The 18,318-nt window shown below is 36.4% G+C and overlaps 1 protein-coding gene across 4 annotated transcripts in view; it reads right to left on the bottom strand.

The window, feature by feature from the left end:
* The window catches only part of PTPRZ1 (protein tyrosine phosphatase receptor type Z1), a 192,381-nt gene that overhangs the window by 34,825 nt on the left and 139,238 nt on the right, over positions 1–18,318 (bottom strand). For 2 of the 4 annotated variants that reach the window (XM_005550625.4, XM_005550626.4), the window contains exons 12-13: positions 14,300–17,867; positions 8,637–8,781 (exon numbers count right to left, since the gene is read on the bottom strand). In XM_005550625.4, coding sequence (XP_005550682.3) covers positions 8,637–8,781; positions 14,300–17,867 — 3,713 coding nt within the window. The remainder of the gene's footprint in view (positions 1–8,636; positions 8,782–14,299; positions 17,868–18,318) is intronic. The other 2 variants (XM_005550627.4, XM_005550628.4) reach the window with 1 other exon arrangement.

The raw sequence follows: 18,318 nt of genomic DNA, 5'->3' as shown, positions 1-18,318 counted from the left end.
TTAATTTTAAAAAATTGGATAATTAAAACTGCTAATGACACTCTTTGATGTAGGTCATTTAATTTATTTGGAGTAATATTCATGAGTGGTTAAACTGAAACACTTGAGTTCTGTTTGACTGAAAAAGCCAATCTCACTTTCCATCTAAACCTTCAAGCTACAAGGCATTTATCCTAATGAGTTTTAATGTAACATTTCTTATTACATAGTGACACACCTAAGTCTTTATTTTTTCTAGTAAATTACTTCCTTTAGATAAAATTCTTGAATGGCTTCTCACTGCAATTAGAATTACATTCAGTTACATTAGCAAGGGCTTTAAGACCTTTTTAAACCCTGACCTGGCCCCCACCTACTTCAGTAGTTTCCTTTCCTGCAATTCTCTCCCTCACCCACAAGTATCCAGCCCACACTGGTCCTCTCCTTCACCTCTGAAGAAGTCCTGTCAGTAGCATCTCAGGGCCTTGGCTCTTGCCATTCCCCCGGCTTCCTGCCTCTTCCCATCACTTTTGCAGTGGCCCAAATGCCAATCCCTCTGACTCCTCCCGCTAAGTGTCAGGGCATCCCACTAAGTCACTATTCTTTGCCCTTTTGTTTGCTCTATGGCACATCACTATTTGAAATACTGTTATTTAAGTTTTTATTTGTTTTCCATGTTTATAATTGGTCTCTTCTCATCAGAAGGTAAGCCTCACAAGGCAAACTACTTTGTCTCAATCATTGCAGTGTTAGTCTTTAGTGCTCGGGAGCATGTGTGTCACGCTGGAGGTAACCCCGAAGCATTTCTCTGATGAATGAACTTCTATAAGTAGGAGTAGTGTAAAATTATATAGTTTACTTATAACCTTAATGTCACAAGCAAATAAACAAAAAACTGAAAGCAATGACGTACACAGCAAAATTGGTCATCTGCTGTGGTAGTGTAAGCCTTTGATAATCACACCTGAGAGAAGATACATTGAGAGAACATAGAAATAGCTTCAAGAGTGAGCAAGTCATATAAGAGAAAGGTGAGTGGATACAGAAACAAGTGTCAAAGGGACCCTCCTAACTAGGTAAATATCCTGGAAAGTGGAGATTACGGCAGACTGATGAGGAATGAGAGACATGCGGGCCACAGAAACTATCCTACAGAAGGCCCACATGAGCAGAATTGAAACCAGATTGTGGCAGAACCTATGGAGAAAGTTTGGCTTATCTGTGCAACTATGAATGGAGCATGTTCTGATATATTGATATGGAAACACTGGACTTGATACATGCTTTTAAGATCACAGAATTAAAATCCCTTTGATTTCTCCAAAATATAGTTACACAAGCTGGTGAAATGTTTTGAAAAATATTTCAATGAACCTTAACATTGTAAAATGCCTTTAAAAAGCTAGTGCAATATCACAGCTGATACAAGAATCCCTTCAACAGCATCTCTAACCTATGGTTAAGAAGGTCCAGTCCGAATACCTTCAGTGAGAAGGAGATCACTCCTTTTGAATCCTCCTTATTTGCTAGATTTTTTTTTTTTTTTTTTTTTGGGTCTTCTACTAACTCAAAACTCATTCCCTTCTAAGTACTCAATGGTACTCAAAGAACAGGTCTTCCTGCTCCACTGTTACAGCGCTAATGGGTTCACATCTATCTTTTACTTTTGCTCATGTATTCTAGTTATATATTTTACAGATATTTAGATTATAATACCCAAGGTTTCTCAATACTTAAACGCTACCTGTCTGTGGTCCTCACCCTGTTAGACTTTTCTTTTGAAGTTTATACTCTAATAATATAACATTGTAGATAAATAAACCTGCCTTTTATCTCCTAACTCAGTATTTACATACTCTGCTTTAAACATACCTCTCCTTCTAACCAAAGTATCTCACTCACCAATATGCCAGGCAAACACTGTCTTCTTTCAAGACAGCTCAGAGGTATCTTCTCTGTGAAATGGGCTTTCATTTCCTAAGCGGCCTTTAACACCGCAGCTTCTCCTTTTCTACTGCACCTAACCCAAATTTCTATTCACATAAGCCTATATAAAGACTGTTTTGGCTAGGCATGGTGGCTCACGCCTGTAATTCCAGCACTTTGGGAGGCCGAGGCGGGCGGATCACCTGAGGTCGGGAGTTCCAGACCAGCCTGACCAACATGGAGAAACCCTGTCTCTACTAAAAATACAAAAAATTAGCCAGGTGTGGTGGCGCATGCCTGTAATCCCAGCTTCTCAAGAGGCTGAGGCAGGAGAATCGCCGGAACCAGGGAGGCGGAGGTTGTGGTGAGCTGAGATCGCACCACTGTACTCCAGCCTGGGCAACAACAGCGAAATTCTCTCTCTCAAAAAAAAAAAAGACTGTGTTGAAAAATATACTTAATCAATCTAAGAGCAATCTTCATTTCCTGGACATTATTTTACATTATTTAAGTATTTTTCCTTAATTGGTGGTTAGTGTAATTATTTTCTAATATATTTGTTTTGTGCTTATATTTTTATTACGTTTTTAAAAGATGGGACCATATCTCTTGATTTTATGTAAAACCGACTCTTAATACTGTGCCAGTAGTAGAATAGGTGTTCAAGATTTGTTGAATGATTAGATGGATTTCCAGTAGCAAGTAAATCCCACCAATCACGTGTTGTTCAGCTGCATCCTGGATTCTCTTTACCTACCTTAGCCTCAAATGGGATAACTTGAAATCTCAAAGCATTTTGGAGGGAGATATGAGATATTCAGGTAGAGAAGGATAGATGAATGGGTGGCTAGATGGGCAGATGGGTCGACAGAGGATGTACCAATAACTATGACTTAATGGGAAGAAGGCAGCATCTCATAGAATATAAAACGGTAAATTAAAACATGTTGGCATTGAGGTTGAATATGTTGCTAATGTTCACTGTACTGTGGGTAAATACCAATTCTACTCTTGTCACAAACAAATAAACAAATCTGTAATCAAATAATTTTTGGTTCTAGGAAATAAGTAGCCCAATAACACTACTTGGCATTAATTTCCCAAAAGGTCCTTATAAATAATACCAAAAAGCTGGTAAGTGAAAAAAATTAAGATAGTATAGGCTAAATTATGGATGAAGGTCATTTGCATATTGGTTAGTTATACTTTGTAGTGCAGTTTTATACAGCATGTGACAGTACACTTAAAAGGCAATCTGGTACCAGAAGGCCTCCATTCTGGGTTAGTAGGCATCTTCAGTGACCCACAAATTTGAGTTTAAGATCAAGAGAGAATTCATATTGCTTTTCTCCTCCCTACCCCCAGCCAAAACAATTGTGTTTATGTGAAGTCCTTTTCTATATTGCTTTTGATCGTGTGCCATTTGGTTGGGTGTACCTTTGGTACTTTTCAGGTTCTAACTCTTAAAAAAGCTTTCAAAAATTTGTCTTCCAAAAAAAAAAAAAAAACCTTTTGAAAATCTTCCTTGTTGAAGTCATTTTTGCATCTTAGAAACTTATGGTATGGCTCATGTAAATTATACCATAAAACATCTGGAAAATGATTTCAAGGCATATTATTTAATGTATGACAAGATTCAGTATCTGTAGTCCATCTGTTCGGTATAAGCAGTGAAATGTCTTCACGTCTATGTGCTAAGTGTTGATAACTACGTCACCTGCTAATTATCCATCAGGCGTGATGAAGAAAGTGATGACTGTTTTAAACTTGTAGACATAGGTCCTATCAATCAATGGTAATCTGATTATTTAATTTACGCCTTTTCATCACAGTCTTTATAATGAAAACCTAGAAATGTGTATTATTCCATTCCTGGGTCTGGCTACAATCTTTTTTTTTTTCTTTGAGACGGACTTTAGCTCTTGTTGCCCAGGCTGGAGTGTAATGGTGCGATCTCCGCTCACCGCAACCTCCGCCTCCCAGGTTCAAGTGATTCTCCTGCCTCAGCCTCCCGAGTAGCTAGGATTAAAGTCATGTGACACCATGCCCGGCTAAATATATATATATGCACACACACATATATATATCTATTTATTTTAAAATACATATATATTTACATAAAATCAAGATAATTATATATATTATATATATATATTTTTATATGCATAAATATATATCTCTCTCATATATATATATATCCCAAAGTGCTGGCATTACAGGCGTGAGTCACCCACCGTGCCTGGCTGGCTACAATCTTAAAGATGATCTAGTGAACCCACCCAAATGGTAAACAAGAGAAACCAAGTCCTATGTGGGTAATTGAAATGCCCAAGGCCATATAGCACATGCTGGGCAGAACTAGGAAAGATAACTGGATATTCTCACTTTGAATTTGTTCTGTCTTTTGGCTAAAATCTGCTTCCTCTGAAGGTTTATATAAAATATAAGGGGAATATCTCGAGTTAGGTAAACTAGGCAAAATAGAAGATTTATTATAAAACTTTAGGATTAATATCTCATTAAAAATAGGTTAGAAACATACTTAAATATTTTCTTCTAAGAATTTTATAGTTCTTACACTGACATCTATGGTCCCTTATGAGTTCATTTTTGTGTATAGTGTTAGAAAAAGGTTCAACTTGACTTTCTGTATGTGGATATTCAATATTCAATTGTCCTAGCACTATCTGTTGGAAGGACTATTCTTTGCCCATTGAAAAGTCTTAGGATCCTTTTCTAAAATCCATTGATCGTAAACATAAGATTTCTGGGTTCTCAGTTCAATTCTATTGAACTATATGTCTGTTCTCATGGCAGTACCAGACTTTCTTGATTCCTGTAGCTTTTCATTAAAGTTTTGTAACTGGGAAGCATGAGTCCTTTAATTTTGTTAAATACTTAGACAAAAATCTAGGAGTAAATCAACGTGGTGCTGGGTTAGGCAATGCCTTCTTAGATATGATACTGAAAGTGCAAGCAATAGGAGAAAAAATAGATGAATTGGGCTTCATCAAAATTAACAACTTTTCCACTTTAAAAAAGATACCATCATGAAAGTGAGAAGATAACTCACAGAATGGAAGAAAACAATTGCAAACCAGATATCTGATAAGATCTAGACTTGTATCTAGAATATATAAAAACACACAACTCGGGTTCTCCTCTTTCAGCTTTGGAGGCCCCCTCCCTCTGTCTCTGTACGGGGAGCTTCTTCCTTCTGCCTTCTCCTATCTTTCTTGCCTATTAAACTCTCTGCTCCTTAAAACAAAACAAACAAACAAAACCACAACTCAACAATAGAAAGACAAATAACCCAATTAAAAAATAGGCAGCAAAGAATTTGAACACATATTTATCCAAAAAAGATATACAACTGTCCAACAAGCACACAAAAAAACACTCAACATCATTATGGAAATAGTAGAACACTTTAAAAACCGTTGAATCATACACTTTAAAGAGGTGAGTTTGACGATATTTTAATATTACCTAATTAAGCTGTTTAAAAAAGTTTAAATATATAAACTTGGAAAAATTCATAAGGACTACATTACTATTAGCACTGTTATTGGTATGACATTAGATTTTTAAACCTTTTCTCAGGCTGTGGCTTTTACAAAGGTCTAAAATGTTTATATATTGGCTAGTGAAATCATATTATTTACAAATTAGCTTCACTGGAATTTGAATAATTCACATAAACCTTGAAGAATGAACTAAAACTATCATCTTGTGATTCAGCACATAATACCCCTAGTATATTGTGTTACCAAAATTTATATATTTTAGTGAATTAACTTCAAACAGATGTTAGTACGTCAGATACCTAACATTACTTAACATTTCAAAATAGTTAAGATTGACAGTTTTTATCAGAACATTTAATAGATATAAAACATATACATAAAACCATCAAAGTGATTTTTTTTTTTTTAAGACAGTGTCTTACTTTGTTGCCCAGGCTGGAGTGCAGTGGCATAATCATAGCTCACTGTACCCTTGACCCCTGGGCTCAAGTGATCCTCCAACCTCAGTCTCCTGGGAAGCTAGGAGTATGGTATGCCCTACCATGCCCAGCTAAATTGTTTATTTTTATTTTTTTTGTAGAGATGGAGGTCTCACTATGTTGCCTGGGCTGGCCTCAAACTCATGGCCTCAAGTGATCTACTTACTTCACCTTTGCAAATTGCTGGGATTACAGGTGTGAGCCACTGTGCCTGGCCAAAATACTCATATATATTTTACACTATTACACTCTGCATTCAAGGTACCTAAAGTGCTATTTGTGAAGAAAAAAGAAATATCTTAGTGAAGGTCAAATTAATATATTTTTGACTGGTGATTTTATCTTTTCCCCATATAATACAGACAAAATGACCCATTACTAATAGAAGATAGAAACCTCTCCAGATTTTAATTTTCCATGAACTATCAAATTGTATTAAATAAGATACTGATTTCCAAATTTTCAGAAAATATACTTGAAATATTAAGTAACAGAGATTAAGAAACTAATTTCAATCTTATAAATCTTCTGACATCTTTATTGGAACTTTATACTAGCACTATTTACTATGAAGCAGAATTAGTCATATTCTCCATCTTATTTTCAATTTTTAACACAGACTCTCATTAATTAAAAAAGTAGTTTGGTAGGGAAAATCAGACTAGATAGAAACCTGTAATCTGAATACACATATCAACGTGGTAAAAAATTTGGTCAACAAGTTCAGTGGGGAATGGGGAGAAAAGCAATATTTATTTTTGTTGAACACACATTTATGGATTATGTGTTAAGTTCAAAGCACTCTGCTAAGCATGAAATATTTAGCCAAAAAAAAAAAAACCAAAAAACGAAAAAACCCTTTGGCAATTATTGGAATCACTAGGATACAGACTAAAGAAACCAGGTTTGTTTGTTTCTTGTTATGAACAAAATAGACTCCTGAGCCACGTGGGGTAACAAAAGCATGATCTGTTCTCCATAGTGTGCAGTCTACTCTGTTCTAGTAAAGGAAGTCAGATATGAAATACAGTTGATCGTGAAGACGTTCTACCCTAGCCAACCCATGTCCAACTACACACAACTATTAATACATGCTCCAGGCCTCACTGTATCCGAAACATCCAATAGCTTTTACTCAAGACAGCTCATCTCTACTTCCCGATCTTTGCACCTGCTGTGTCCCTGCCTGGGATGCCCTTTTCCTTTCCTTTCTGACTTCCATGGAGCTTGAGTCCTATATTTTAGTTTATACTTACCCTGATCATTCTGGCCTACCATGCTTCTTTGTTCTCTGACTACTTTCAGCCCTAGATTTCAACTGCTATGCATACACTTTTGTGTAATATTTTATACGTGTTTGGGTTTTTTTTTTTTTTTTTTTTTTGAGACGGAGTCTCGCTCTGTTGCCCAGGCTGGAGTGCAGTGGCGCAATCTCGGCTCACTGCAAGCTCCGCCTCCCGGGTTCACGCCATTCTCCTGCCTCAGCCTCCCGAGTAGCTGGGACTACAGGCGCCCATCACCAAGCCCGGCTAAATTTTTTGTTTTTTTTTTTAGTAGAGACGGGGTTTCACTGTGTTAGCCAGGATGGTCTCGATCTCCTGACCTCGTGATCTGCACGCCTCAGCCTCCCAAAGTGCTGGGATTACAGGCGTGAGCCACTGCGCCCGGCCTATTTTATACGTTTTTATGACAAATTATTTCCCCTCAATAAGCACAGATTTCTTCAAATCACTGACTCTTTTTTCATTCATTTGTTCATTTTTGATATTTCCTGATAGTTAACACAGTACTAGGTATGTGGGAAACAATCAATAAAAATGGTAAATATTTCAGAATAAACCACAAGAATATATTTTGAGAGAACACAGGAAGAATGCTGATAAAGTTAGAGAAAGATGTTGCTAAACAAAAAAAAATTATCTTCTGAACAAAATTCTCTTTTAAAATAAAAGTATGCTATACTTTATAAAAGTACTATGCTATGCCCTTTCTTGGTTTACACATATGATTCCTTATATCATCATAAAGTCTTTGTTTTCTAACAGACACAGTTATACTGAGCTATGTTCCTAATAAATACACTAATTTGCTGTGTCTTCTGCTTTCCACAGGATGGAAAGCTTATGATTGGTACAATTATTCTTGTCCTTTAAAGGACTTAAGACAGCGAAGTTATATTTCACCCCCAAAGCAAATTACAAAGAATCTTAAATGTCTGTGCATCTTAAGATAGTCATTAACTGTATTCTCTAATTTTATAGTTTAATTGCTTGATTTTACTTTTATGCACAGGTTATCATTTTTATCAGTATGTACAGTTAACACGCATCTTGTACAAACTCTTCTGTCATTGAAAAACAATTTAGTTACTATATAAAAAATGTTTTCTTAATTTTTGGGATTATAACAGCTAATGAGAAGCTTAGACTTTTGTTAAATGCTACGATGATGTCCATTAATTAGATTAACATGAAAGTACAACTGTCAAAATACTGTGTTAAATAGTAACAGGTAGAAGTTCCTCCATTTTACCTTTAATTGATGTATGAAGAACAATTAACTCTTTCATTATTGTGCCTTTGGATTCACAAATTTACCTTGAATAAATTAATGGCAGCTCTCAAGGAAAATAAATTTTGAATATGCTTTGAAGACCTTTCAGATGAAATATGGGCAAAATCTGAGCTTTATGAATTAAATTTTCCAAAACAAATACTCAACTTACCTCCAGTAGATGAGAATACCCACAAGAACCACTAGACAGATAAAAGTCAGGGCTGACACGATCACAAGGGGTATAACTGCCTTCTTCTCGGATTCCAGCCCCTCAGCTAGACCAATACGAGACTCATGGCTACTATTACTGGCCTCTGTAGTCGGAGAAAATTGAGAGAATTGATATTTAAGGTAAAGGAAAAGTCACAGCATTTTTCAACCGATTAATTGCAACCTTCATTGCTGTCACTTACCTTTAAAATTTTGACTCTTTGATGTAAAGAATATCTACAATTATAAGCCAATTTAATTAAAACAAAGTTTAAAACGTAAGGCAGGCTATTAGACATGAAGAACTACAACATCCCAGCAGAGACTGGCACCCAGATGGGGTGCCTTGGCAACAGGTAAGCATAACACTGCCTTGAAAAGCCTTGCTAAATAAGAAAAATCAAAGTAGTGAAATTTAAAAAACACTACTGGTTTAAAATAGAATGGTTAGGAAAAACAGCGCTACTTACTGAATCACCATATATATTAATTTTCTAAAATAAATTTAAATAGGATTATTTATTAGATAAATAGTTAGAAGCAATTAATAATTTCATGAAGAAAAAAATCTTGGGATAACTCTTCTTATATTAGGATAACCTTTCAATCCAGCAATCTATTTCAATTTTAAATATAGATTGGCTTTAAATGTTATTTTGAGTGCTCTTCTTATCCATTGTTGTATTCTACAAAAAAAATAAAAATGCAATTTCAGGTGAATTGGAGGATTATGTAGATCTAAGAAATTCTTCTGAAATAATGCAAGTGTAAATAATTAAAAATCCCAATTTGGTCCTTGAGTTAATTTTAAAAGATGACACATGATTATTTTGGGGACCAGTCAGGTACATTATTGCACTAGCACTTTGAAAATCACTTTAACGGCCGGGCGCGGTGGCTCAAGCCTGTAATCCTAGCACTTTGGGAGGCCGAGACGGGCGGATCACGAGGTCAGGAGATCGAGACCATCCTGGCTAACACGGTGAAACCCCCTCTCTACTAAAAAAATACAAAAAACTAGCCGGGAGAGGTGGCAGGTGCCTGTAGTCCCAGCTACTCGGGAGGCGGAGGCAGGAGAATGGCGTGAACCCGGGAGGCGGAGCTTGCAGTGAGCTGAGATCCGGCCACTGCACTCCAGCCTGGGAGACACAGAGAGACTCCGTCTCAAAAACAAAAAAGAAAATCACTTTAACAAGAGATTATCTTCCAAGTTGTTAAAAAAGAGTTTCAGAACTGTGAGTGTTTGTGGCCAGTAACAATCCTTCCTCTTCGTTTGAGGTGTGTTCAGTGGGAAACCAAGATGATTGAGCATGAGAACAGTTTCTAACATGACAGCATGCTGACAGTGCTACAAAAAGCCCTTATCTTATGATAAGGGCTCAAACCACATTTGAGTTTCCCGTCAAAATCTACATGCCTTCTTAGGCACTTGGCACTTTTGATGCTTAAGTAATAGGAGAGAGAGAAACTTCATTTCACTTTAAGTATTTAAGAAAATTGAGACTAATCTAAGTGCACATATATAGCATTAAATATATATCTAATTGGAGAGAACTTAAGATTTAAAATAATAGCTTTCTTCCATTGACCAAGGATGGTAGCAGAAAGGGCCAGGAATTTAATCCACTAATAAAGGAAACGTATCATGCTGGACGCGGTGGCCCACCCCTGTAATCCCAGCACTTTGGGAGGCTGAGACGGGCAGATCACTTGAGGTCAGGAGTTTAAGACCAGTGTGGCCAACATGGTGAAACCCCATCTTTATTAAAAAAAAGAAAAAATACAAAAATTAGCCAGGTGTGATGGCGCATGCTTGTAGCCTCAGCTACTTGGGAAACTGAGGCAGAAGAATTGCTTGAACCCGGGAGGCGGAGGTTCCAGTGAGCTGAGATCATGCCACTGCACTACAGCCTGGGCAACAGAGTGAGACTCTATCTCAAAATAAATAAATAAACAAACAAATAAATAAATGTAATGTATCAAAGGAATATAAATGGCACACACATTTCCCAAGATGTTTGTTCTTATAACTATAAATGCATTTACTAGAAAAAATGGAATTCAAAGGCGTGATTGAAAAATCATAAAACTGTATAAAAAGTGAAAATGTTCTAAGCCAACTCAGCCCTGAGTTGTAGCTAATATTCTTGTGAGAAAAACCCAAGCCTCCATTTTTAAAAATGTTAATCCTAAGCTCTGGCCATTATTTTGTGGAGACTCATCTAGTCACCTAAATAACCTGATGGTGAATGCAATGAGCATTTCCTTATAAAATTTAGAAAAACATCTTATTTTATGCACAGTTGTCTTCACAGTTTTGTCTATTGTAACTATTGTTACCTAGGTGGAAAGTAAGTGTGTCAGTAATAAATGAAAACATTCACTTAGCAAAGTCCTTGGTACCTCATATAGTACAAATGGTGGTTAATATTATTATCTATATCAGTTTTTCTTGACGTGTGATCCCCAGAATAGCAGCATCAACATCGCCATAACTTAGAAATGCAAATTTTGGGTTTCACTCAAACCACACCAAATCTTCTGAACCAGAAACTCTGTGTGTAAGGGTCAGCAATTTGTGTTTTGACAAGTCCTCCAGTTGATTTTGATCTATGTTAAAGTTTGAGAACCAGTGATGTAGATTAATGCATGCACGAAGTAAGCTTATATAATTATGCAGGTCTTCAATGGCCACAAATTTTCAAAGCAACATGTATATGGGTATATATATATATAATTACATATTTCATTTATATATGTATAGCATACATATATATGAGATATGTCCAATCATATATGCAACATATATGTAAGATATTAGTGCATTATATATGTGAATACACCATATACACATATTTATATACAGGCACTGTATACACACATGCACACACATGTAGTCTTGTGTATAGACTTTTCTCAAAAGTGCTCTGGGATATTTGATCTTAAATCCTTTAAGGAGTCAGAATGATCAATCTATGGCATGAAACCTAGCTTTTACACAAGATGGGATATCATATGAAAGCACAATCAGCTGGTTGCTTTGTGTTTTATAATGAGGAACTAATTGTACTGATTTTGTTTCTATTTGAGACTAAAATATCTGTTTTTGTATGGTTCAGTAATATACAGGAGTTACCTAAATTAAAAGATTTAATTTATAGGTAATTAAGAAATAAAAAACTAAGATTACCATTTTAAAATATGTTTTGAGAATAAGATAGTATAATTTTGGTGTTACAATTTAAGCATTACATTTATTTAATTGGTCCCCAACATGAAAGCATAGTCTTTAAGAGAGAGACACCAATAACACATTTCCAGGCTCAGTTTTGTATTTACTCATGTGACCTGGATCAAATAATCTAGTATCTTTGGGTCTCAGTGTACTCATTTATAAATTGTGGATACTAACATTTGCCTTATCTATAGTATTTTGAAGAACATATCCTGTAAATTGTTCTGCATTCTAGAAATACACCATAAAATTTTAAGTTTTAGAGCTAGTCTGCATGCATTTGATGAAGGGATATATTCAATTATTGGATAAGACAGACTACATATGATTTTATAGATACAGTTTTAAAAATAGGCCAGAATTTTCCCCTAATCTTGTTTGATCTTATTTACTTCACTAATTACGTTACTTGATAATGTTGGATGTCATATTCATATTGTTTTATCCTAATTAGTGGGAGAACATACTCTTGATAATTAAATAAATCTAATTAGTGCACTGAAGAGAAACTCGTTGAGCTTTAGTCAATAATTTTAGGTTTAGCATCTCATTATATATATCTTTCTATAATAGTATAGTCTAGCAAGAACATATCAATGTCACTACCTGGTAAAATAGACGGATTCCTGATATTTTCTTTTAGCATAAATCTAATGAAAATTAAGAAGTAACTACTATAATTGAGAACAGATAACAGTTCATATATATGACAGCACTAATGACTACAGTGACCTATGGATTCATTATTCATTCTCACATATCAGTATTTAAGTGTTTAAAATGCAATGTTAAATAGGTATCAATTCATAATACAGAAAAATTTCTCTATCAAAATGTACAAACTTTTAATTGCTGCTGCACTGAAGAAAAAAATATACAACTAATTCAAAAGATGAAATAGCAAAGAGGAAAAATATCCTAATGAGACTGATGTCTATGTTCTGCATTACAAATATTCATTTTTATACAATGAGTGCATTTCGTTACATTAGCCTATCGTTTAACTTACTGTTAAGATTTAGTTTCATTATTAAATTTCAAAATACCTTCACATTTAATAAAAGCAAATTATAAAATTCTTATGACCAATTCAATGAAAGTATTAATTTTCTATACTTAATAGAATTGAACTTCCCTCTTCTTTCCATTGGCATTTAAAGCAGACATCTGTATTACATACACTGCACATAATCTGCTCTAAGAAACATCTGGTCAGTAACCTAATTTGCATAAAATACATTCACAAATGAAATTCATTTCTACAGAAAAATGTTTCGTGTTTCACATCTTGCCATACAATACCTATATATACTGTACATATTAATGCCCTTTATTTAACTTAAAAAGGTGTGTAACAAACAGCAGGCATAAAGTAAAATGTATTTTGATGGTTTACACTGCCCTCTTTAGGCAACGTTAAGATAAAGAAAGAAAAAAAATTAAAATTTTTTTAACTTCATCATTAACTCTCAAAACTTAGTAATAAAACTTTTTTTAAAAAAATAAAGCTCCCCGGCCGGGCGCGGTGGCTCATGCCTGTAATCCCAGCACCTTGGGAGGCCGAGGCGGGCGGATCACAAGGTCAAGAGATTGAGACCATCCTGGTTAACACGGTGAAAACCCCGTCTCTACTAAAAATATAAAAAAATTAGCCGGGCCTGGTGGCAGGCACCTGTAGTCCCAGCTACTCGGGAGGCTGAGGCAGGAGAATGGCGTGAATCCGGGAGGCGTCACTAGACACAGCTTGCAGTGAGCCGAGATCGCGCCACTGTACTCCAGCCCGGGCGACAGAGTGAGACTCTGTCTCAAAGAAAATAAATAAATAAATAAATAAATAAATAAATAAATAATAATAATAATAAATAAAGCTCCCCAAGTTGATATGAATGTGCAAATTAACTAATTCCTTTCTATGAGGGTGTGTCAGAGAGAAGTGCTTATGTTACATTACCCTCAGATTTAATAATTCATTTTATAATTAAATATAATTAGTTTACAACTTATTTTAGAACAAAAGTATGAAAATTAAAATCATCTAAAATAGCATACTCTGATCTTATTTTAAAAGCAGAGTACTAAAAATGTATTATGCAAACAGAATTGCCCCCACCCATAAAAGGCATCCTGTAGAGTATGAAATATTGACAATAAATAAAAATTGTTTTGTTTGGAGAGAATCAAATTAAAAACCAAAACGTGTTAAACAATTGTTTGAAATAGTAAATAAAATTATACTTTAGAAACTGGAGACTGATTTCTTGAATGTTTTGATTTTAAAAATGATGATGTACCATTTTACCAAATTTCTATCTGTTCATAATTTTTGTTTTACTTTTAGAGCAAGCAAACCACCACACCTCAATCTGTCCTTCTGATCCATAACTAACCTGCCTCTGAAACGTGGAACACTTCTGAGTTCTCGCTAGTAACAGATGGTGTTGGGGACTGTGGGAATCCAGGATTTATTTCTGAGTCACCTGCTGCCAGGATCCCATCAGCATCTTTTTCATTAGTGTCTGGAAAACTGAAATCTGTGGAAGTCTCATTCTCATTAAGGCTATCTGAGGTACCTTGCCCTGATCCACTTTCTTCATCACTTGTCAGAACTGCCCATGCTTTAGATTCAGGGCTGAGAGGAAGCAGAGCACTACCAGTCTGAATGTCATTTTCCTCTTTTCCATCATTGTGCTTTTGGGATAGCCCATTTGCTGATGGTGATTTACCAGGACTTCTGTCCACACCAGTTTGACTGTCTGAGGATACACTTGTGACTCTATTATCTTCTTCAGAATTCTCAGATAGTGAATGTGAGACTGGATTATTCTGATCCATAAGATTGTTTTCGTGGGTGTCTGAATCATTCATTACCTTTTCCTGTGATTCTCTATAGGATGAGCATGACATACACTTATGTATGGATAGGCCATCACTATCTCTGTCATCATCATCATCATCACCATCATCATCATCAGTGTCACCATCTTCACCACCACCCACTAAATCGGCATCAGATCTGGCACTATGACTCAGCTCAGAAGTTGCCTTAGAAGGAAACAGCAACTTGGTTGTGGTTACAGAACCATCTCTGTTGGGAGAAACAGCTGTAATGGCAACATGCCCATTTCCTATAGGAACAGAATGATCAGTAGATACAAATGTATCAGAAGCAACTGTTGGAATATCAGCAAATACCTTATCAGTAACAGAACTTTTGGTGGAGGTTAAAATTTCATCGGAATGTATAAACTTATTTATTAGTGTATTTAATTGTTCATCAATTGATAAAACAGGTGTAGCAAATTCATGCCTTCCTTTTGGGGGATAGGCCTGCTTAATCTCCAAATTGGCCGTTTGGAACAACTCATCATTACTGTACAAAGAAGGTACCACTTGGTGGGAACTTTCACTTTTAAACAAAATTGGTTCGTATTTCTCACTTGCATAAGAAATGGTCAAACCTCGAAGTGAAGCAGAGTGCATATGAGAAGTAGGCGACACATCAAAACCTGGTACAGATGTAGAGTGCAGCATGTTTTCACTTGAAGCAGAATTTGATACAATGAGATGCAATATTGTAGAACTAATTTTATCAACCTTGGGGGTTTCAACCAATATTGGATCACTAGACACAGCTGGAAGAACAGTTTTAAGCAAGGTGTCAACATCAGAAGCCTGAAAGGAAGGTTGTAGCAATACTTCAGTACTAAAAGAAGCTGAGGTCTCATAAAATAAGAGCTGAGTTGAAGGAGATAACATTTCACTAGAAGCAGGGTCAGAGGATGCTGGCTCTGAGTTTGCACTAAGCACAGGTTTAAGTGAAGTATCACCAGATGCTTGAAAGACAGTATATGTAGGTTGAACTGAAAAGTTATTTTCTGGAACTTGACTAATCTCATGATCAAAAACCTTAGTGGTAGTATGAGCAAGGGACCCTGGAAACATGCCCTTGGTGCTAGAAATGGAAACAGAGGTTTCTTGTAAAGATGCATTCAACTTATTTACATTATCATGCATGTTGGGCATGACTGTGCTTTCAGAAGGGTAAACCATCTCATTGAAAGAAGGAATTTGCAGTTCAGTCTCATTTCCATATATTATTTCACTTTTAGAAAGCGCCTTATTATCATCACCAAATACAGATGTTGTATGTGTAAATTCAGCTACAGAAACAGGTGAAGAAATGTTAAGGGCTGTTAGCCCATCTGTGTCAGGTAAAAGAAATTCACTATCAGAAGAGTCTCCAGACCATTCCCCATCACCAGAGAGGGCATGAGTAGGCTGCAGTAATGATGCAGTTGGGGTAATTAACGAAGACTTAGGTATTGGTATATGGCTAGGGCCACTAAATAAGGAACCCTGATATGTTACACCCACAGAATCATGCACAGGTATTGCAGAACTGTAAGAAACAGTGAAGATATGTTGGGAGCCCTCGTTATTAGAAAAGGCATAAGAAGGTTCAGGCCCTGAAGAACGTGCATGCATCATGGCATCACTGCTGGGTGGTTCAACTTGAGAAAACATAAGCGTTTTATAAAGAACACCAGATTCACTACCAAATTCCAGCGTCTCTGAAGCAGCATGAGTAGTGGTCAGATGTGACAGCACATCAGAATACTGAACAAGGCTGGGCTCTAATAGCAAATCACCCCCAGCCACTGGCAGAGAAGCATGCAAGGGCACCTTATCACTCTCGGTAGCTGAAGTAACTTGTGGAAGGATTTGAGAAACTGTATGCAGATGGCGAAACAATTCACTACTGAAGGAAGCAGAGGAAAATGGAAGCAAAGGTGCACCATCATAGGAAGACAGGACGGATTCAAATGACACATCGACACTGGGAAATACAGGCGTAGCATGCAAGGCCGAATCACTACTTGAAGCAGCAGGGGTAGTGTTGAGGATCTGATTGTCAAGCAACAAAGGGGTGACTAGAGGAAAGACTTCACTACTGTAGGAAGGTTGAAGAGGTGTCTCACCATTGTATACCGGTTGGGTTGTCTGCGAGCGTACCACATTGACCGTGGAGACCAAATCCTGTTGTCTGGAGGATGGGGTAAAAGCATGAGGTGTTACCTCAGTTGGGAAGTAGGCAAAGGTAGAATAATGTGGCATTTCCAGATCTGTAACTGAGGGACCCTGTGACATCACTGGGCCTGCAGAAAAGGACTTGGTTGTCTTCTCAGATTCATCAACACGGATCTCAGTGTAATTAGTCTGGAGAAAGCTCTCTCTGCCTGATCCAATATCGGGCTGTGCTGTTACATCTGTAAAGCTAGGAAACCACACATTTCCCTCCACAGAAGGATCCTTTAGTGATTCTTCTGAACCTGATGAAGTTGAATCTTCAGAAGCATTTCTAGCAGATTCTGGTATAAGGACATCGTATGTGATTGTCTCTGGGTTTTCGGAGGAAAATATATACCCTTGGGATATGTTCTCAGAGATGAATGGGATAGCGGAAGTTGCGGGACTGGAGCCTGAAGAATCATCAGCTCCAGTGTCAAGCTTGAAACTGGTCAATAAACTCTCCTCCTCATATTCTGTTATAGAAACTGTATTTAAAGATTCTGCAGTCCCCGACAAGTTCATATGTGGAGATCTAAGAACAGTTTTAGAGCCATCATTTAAAGAGGCTGAAGTACCTTCCACTGTGTGAGGTGGCAGTTCAGTCACAGTCTGAGAAGTCAAGGAAATATCTTTTTCTGTGGCTAATTTAGTGATTGGTTGGGAAGTGGAATTTAAAGATGTGTTGGGAACATCACCCTTTCCAGAGAATTCACTTCCTCTTGTTGGGGATCGGTTAGTCTTGGCTTCATTATATTTCGTCCTTATGCGATTGTAGTGTGTTGTGGTAGAAATCCGGGGTTCCTTTTTCCTGATTTGATTTGTGGCACTGTCTCTACCAGGATTCACAACAGCGTCTTCTTCAACGTCTTTTCCCTTTTCCTCCTCCTTTGAAAAGCAAACAAGATTTAATGAGTCATAAGGAAATAAGAGAAAAAATCTTCATAATATCTTATACTGCCAATCATCACTTGTGGTACCCTGGGAACTTCTTATCCTCATAAAACACCATTCTGTACAATGCATGCTTCTAACCTACAACCTTTATCATCCACTCTCCAGAGAAATAATTAAACGTAATGAAAACACCTAATTCATGGCTGCCTTTATTATAATGCTATGGAAAGAAGTGGTTAAATGAATAGATACCACATATTTAAAAGGAAGACACACTGTAGTTATTTATTGACAGTGTTATTTAATGTGGTATTTATTTTGTTGTTTTTATATTTCTTTGTTCATCAGGCATCAAGGTAAATAGCCATTGTAGCTTATTGTAATAAGAATTGGTGATGAAACTATTTCAAAGACCAAAGTAGTTGAACATTCAGAATACTTA

Source organism: Macaca fascicularis, chromosome 3, assembly GCF_037993035.2.
Source record: "Macaca fascicularis isolate 582-1 chromosome 3, T2T-MFA8v1.1".
NCBI classification, from domain to species: domain Eukaryota; kingdom Metazoa; phylum Chordata; class Mammalia; order Primates; family Cercopithecidae; genus Macaca; species Macaca fascicularis.
The sequence above is the reverse complement of the archived record's forward strand: the minus strand, read 5'-3'. Positions and strand labels throughout refer to the sequence as shown.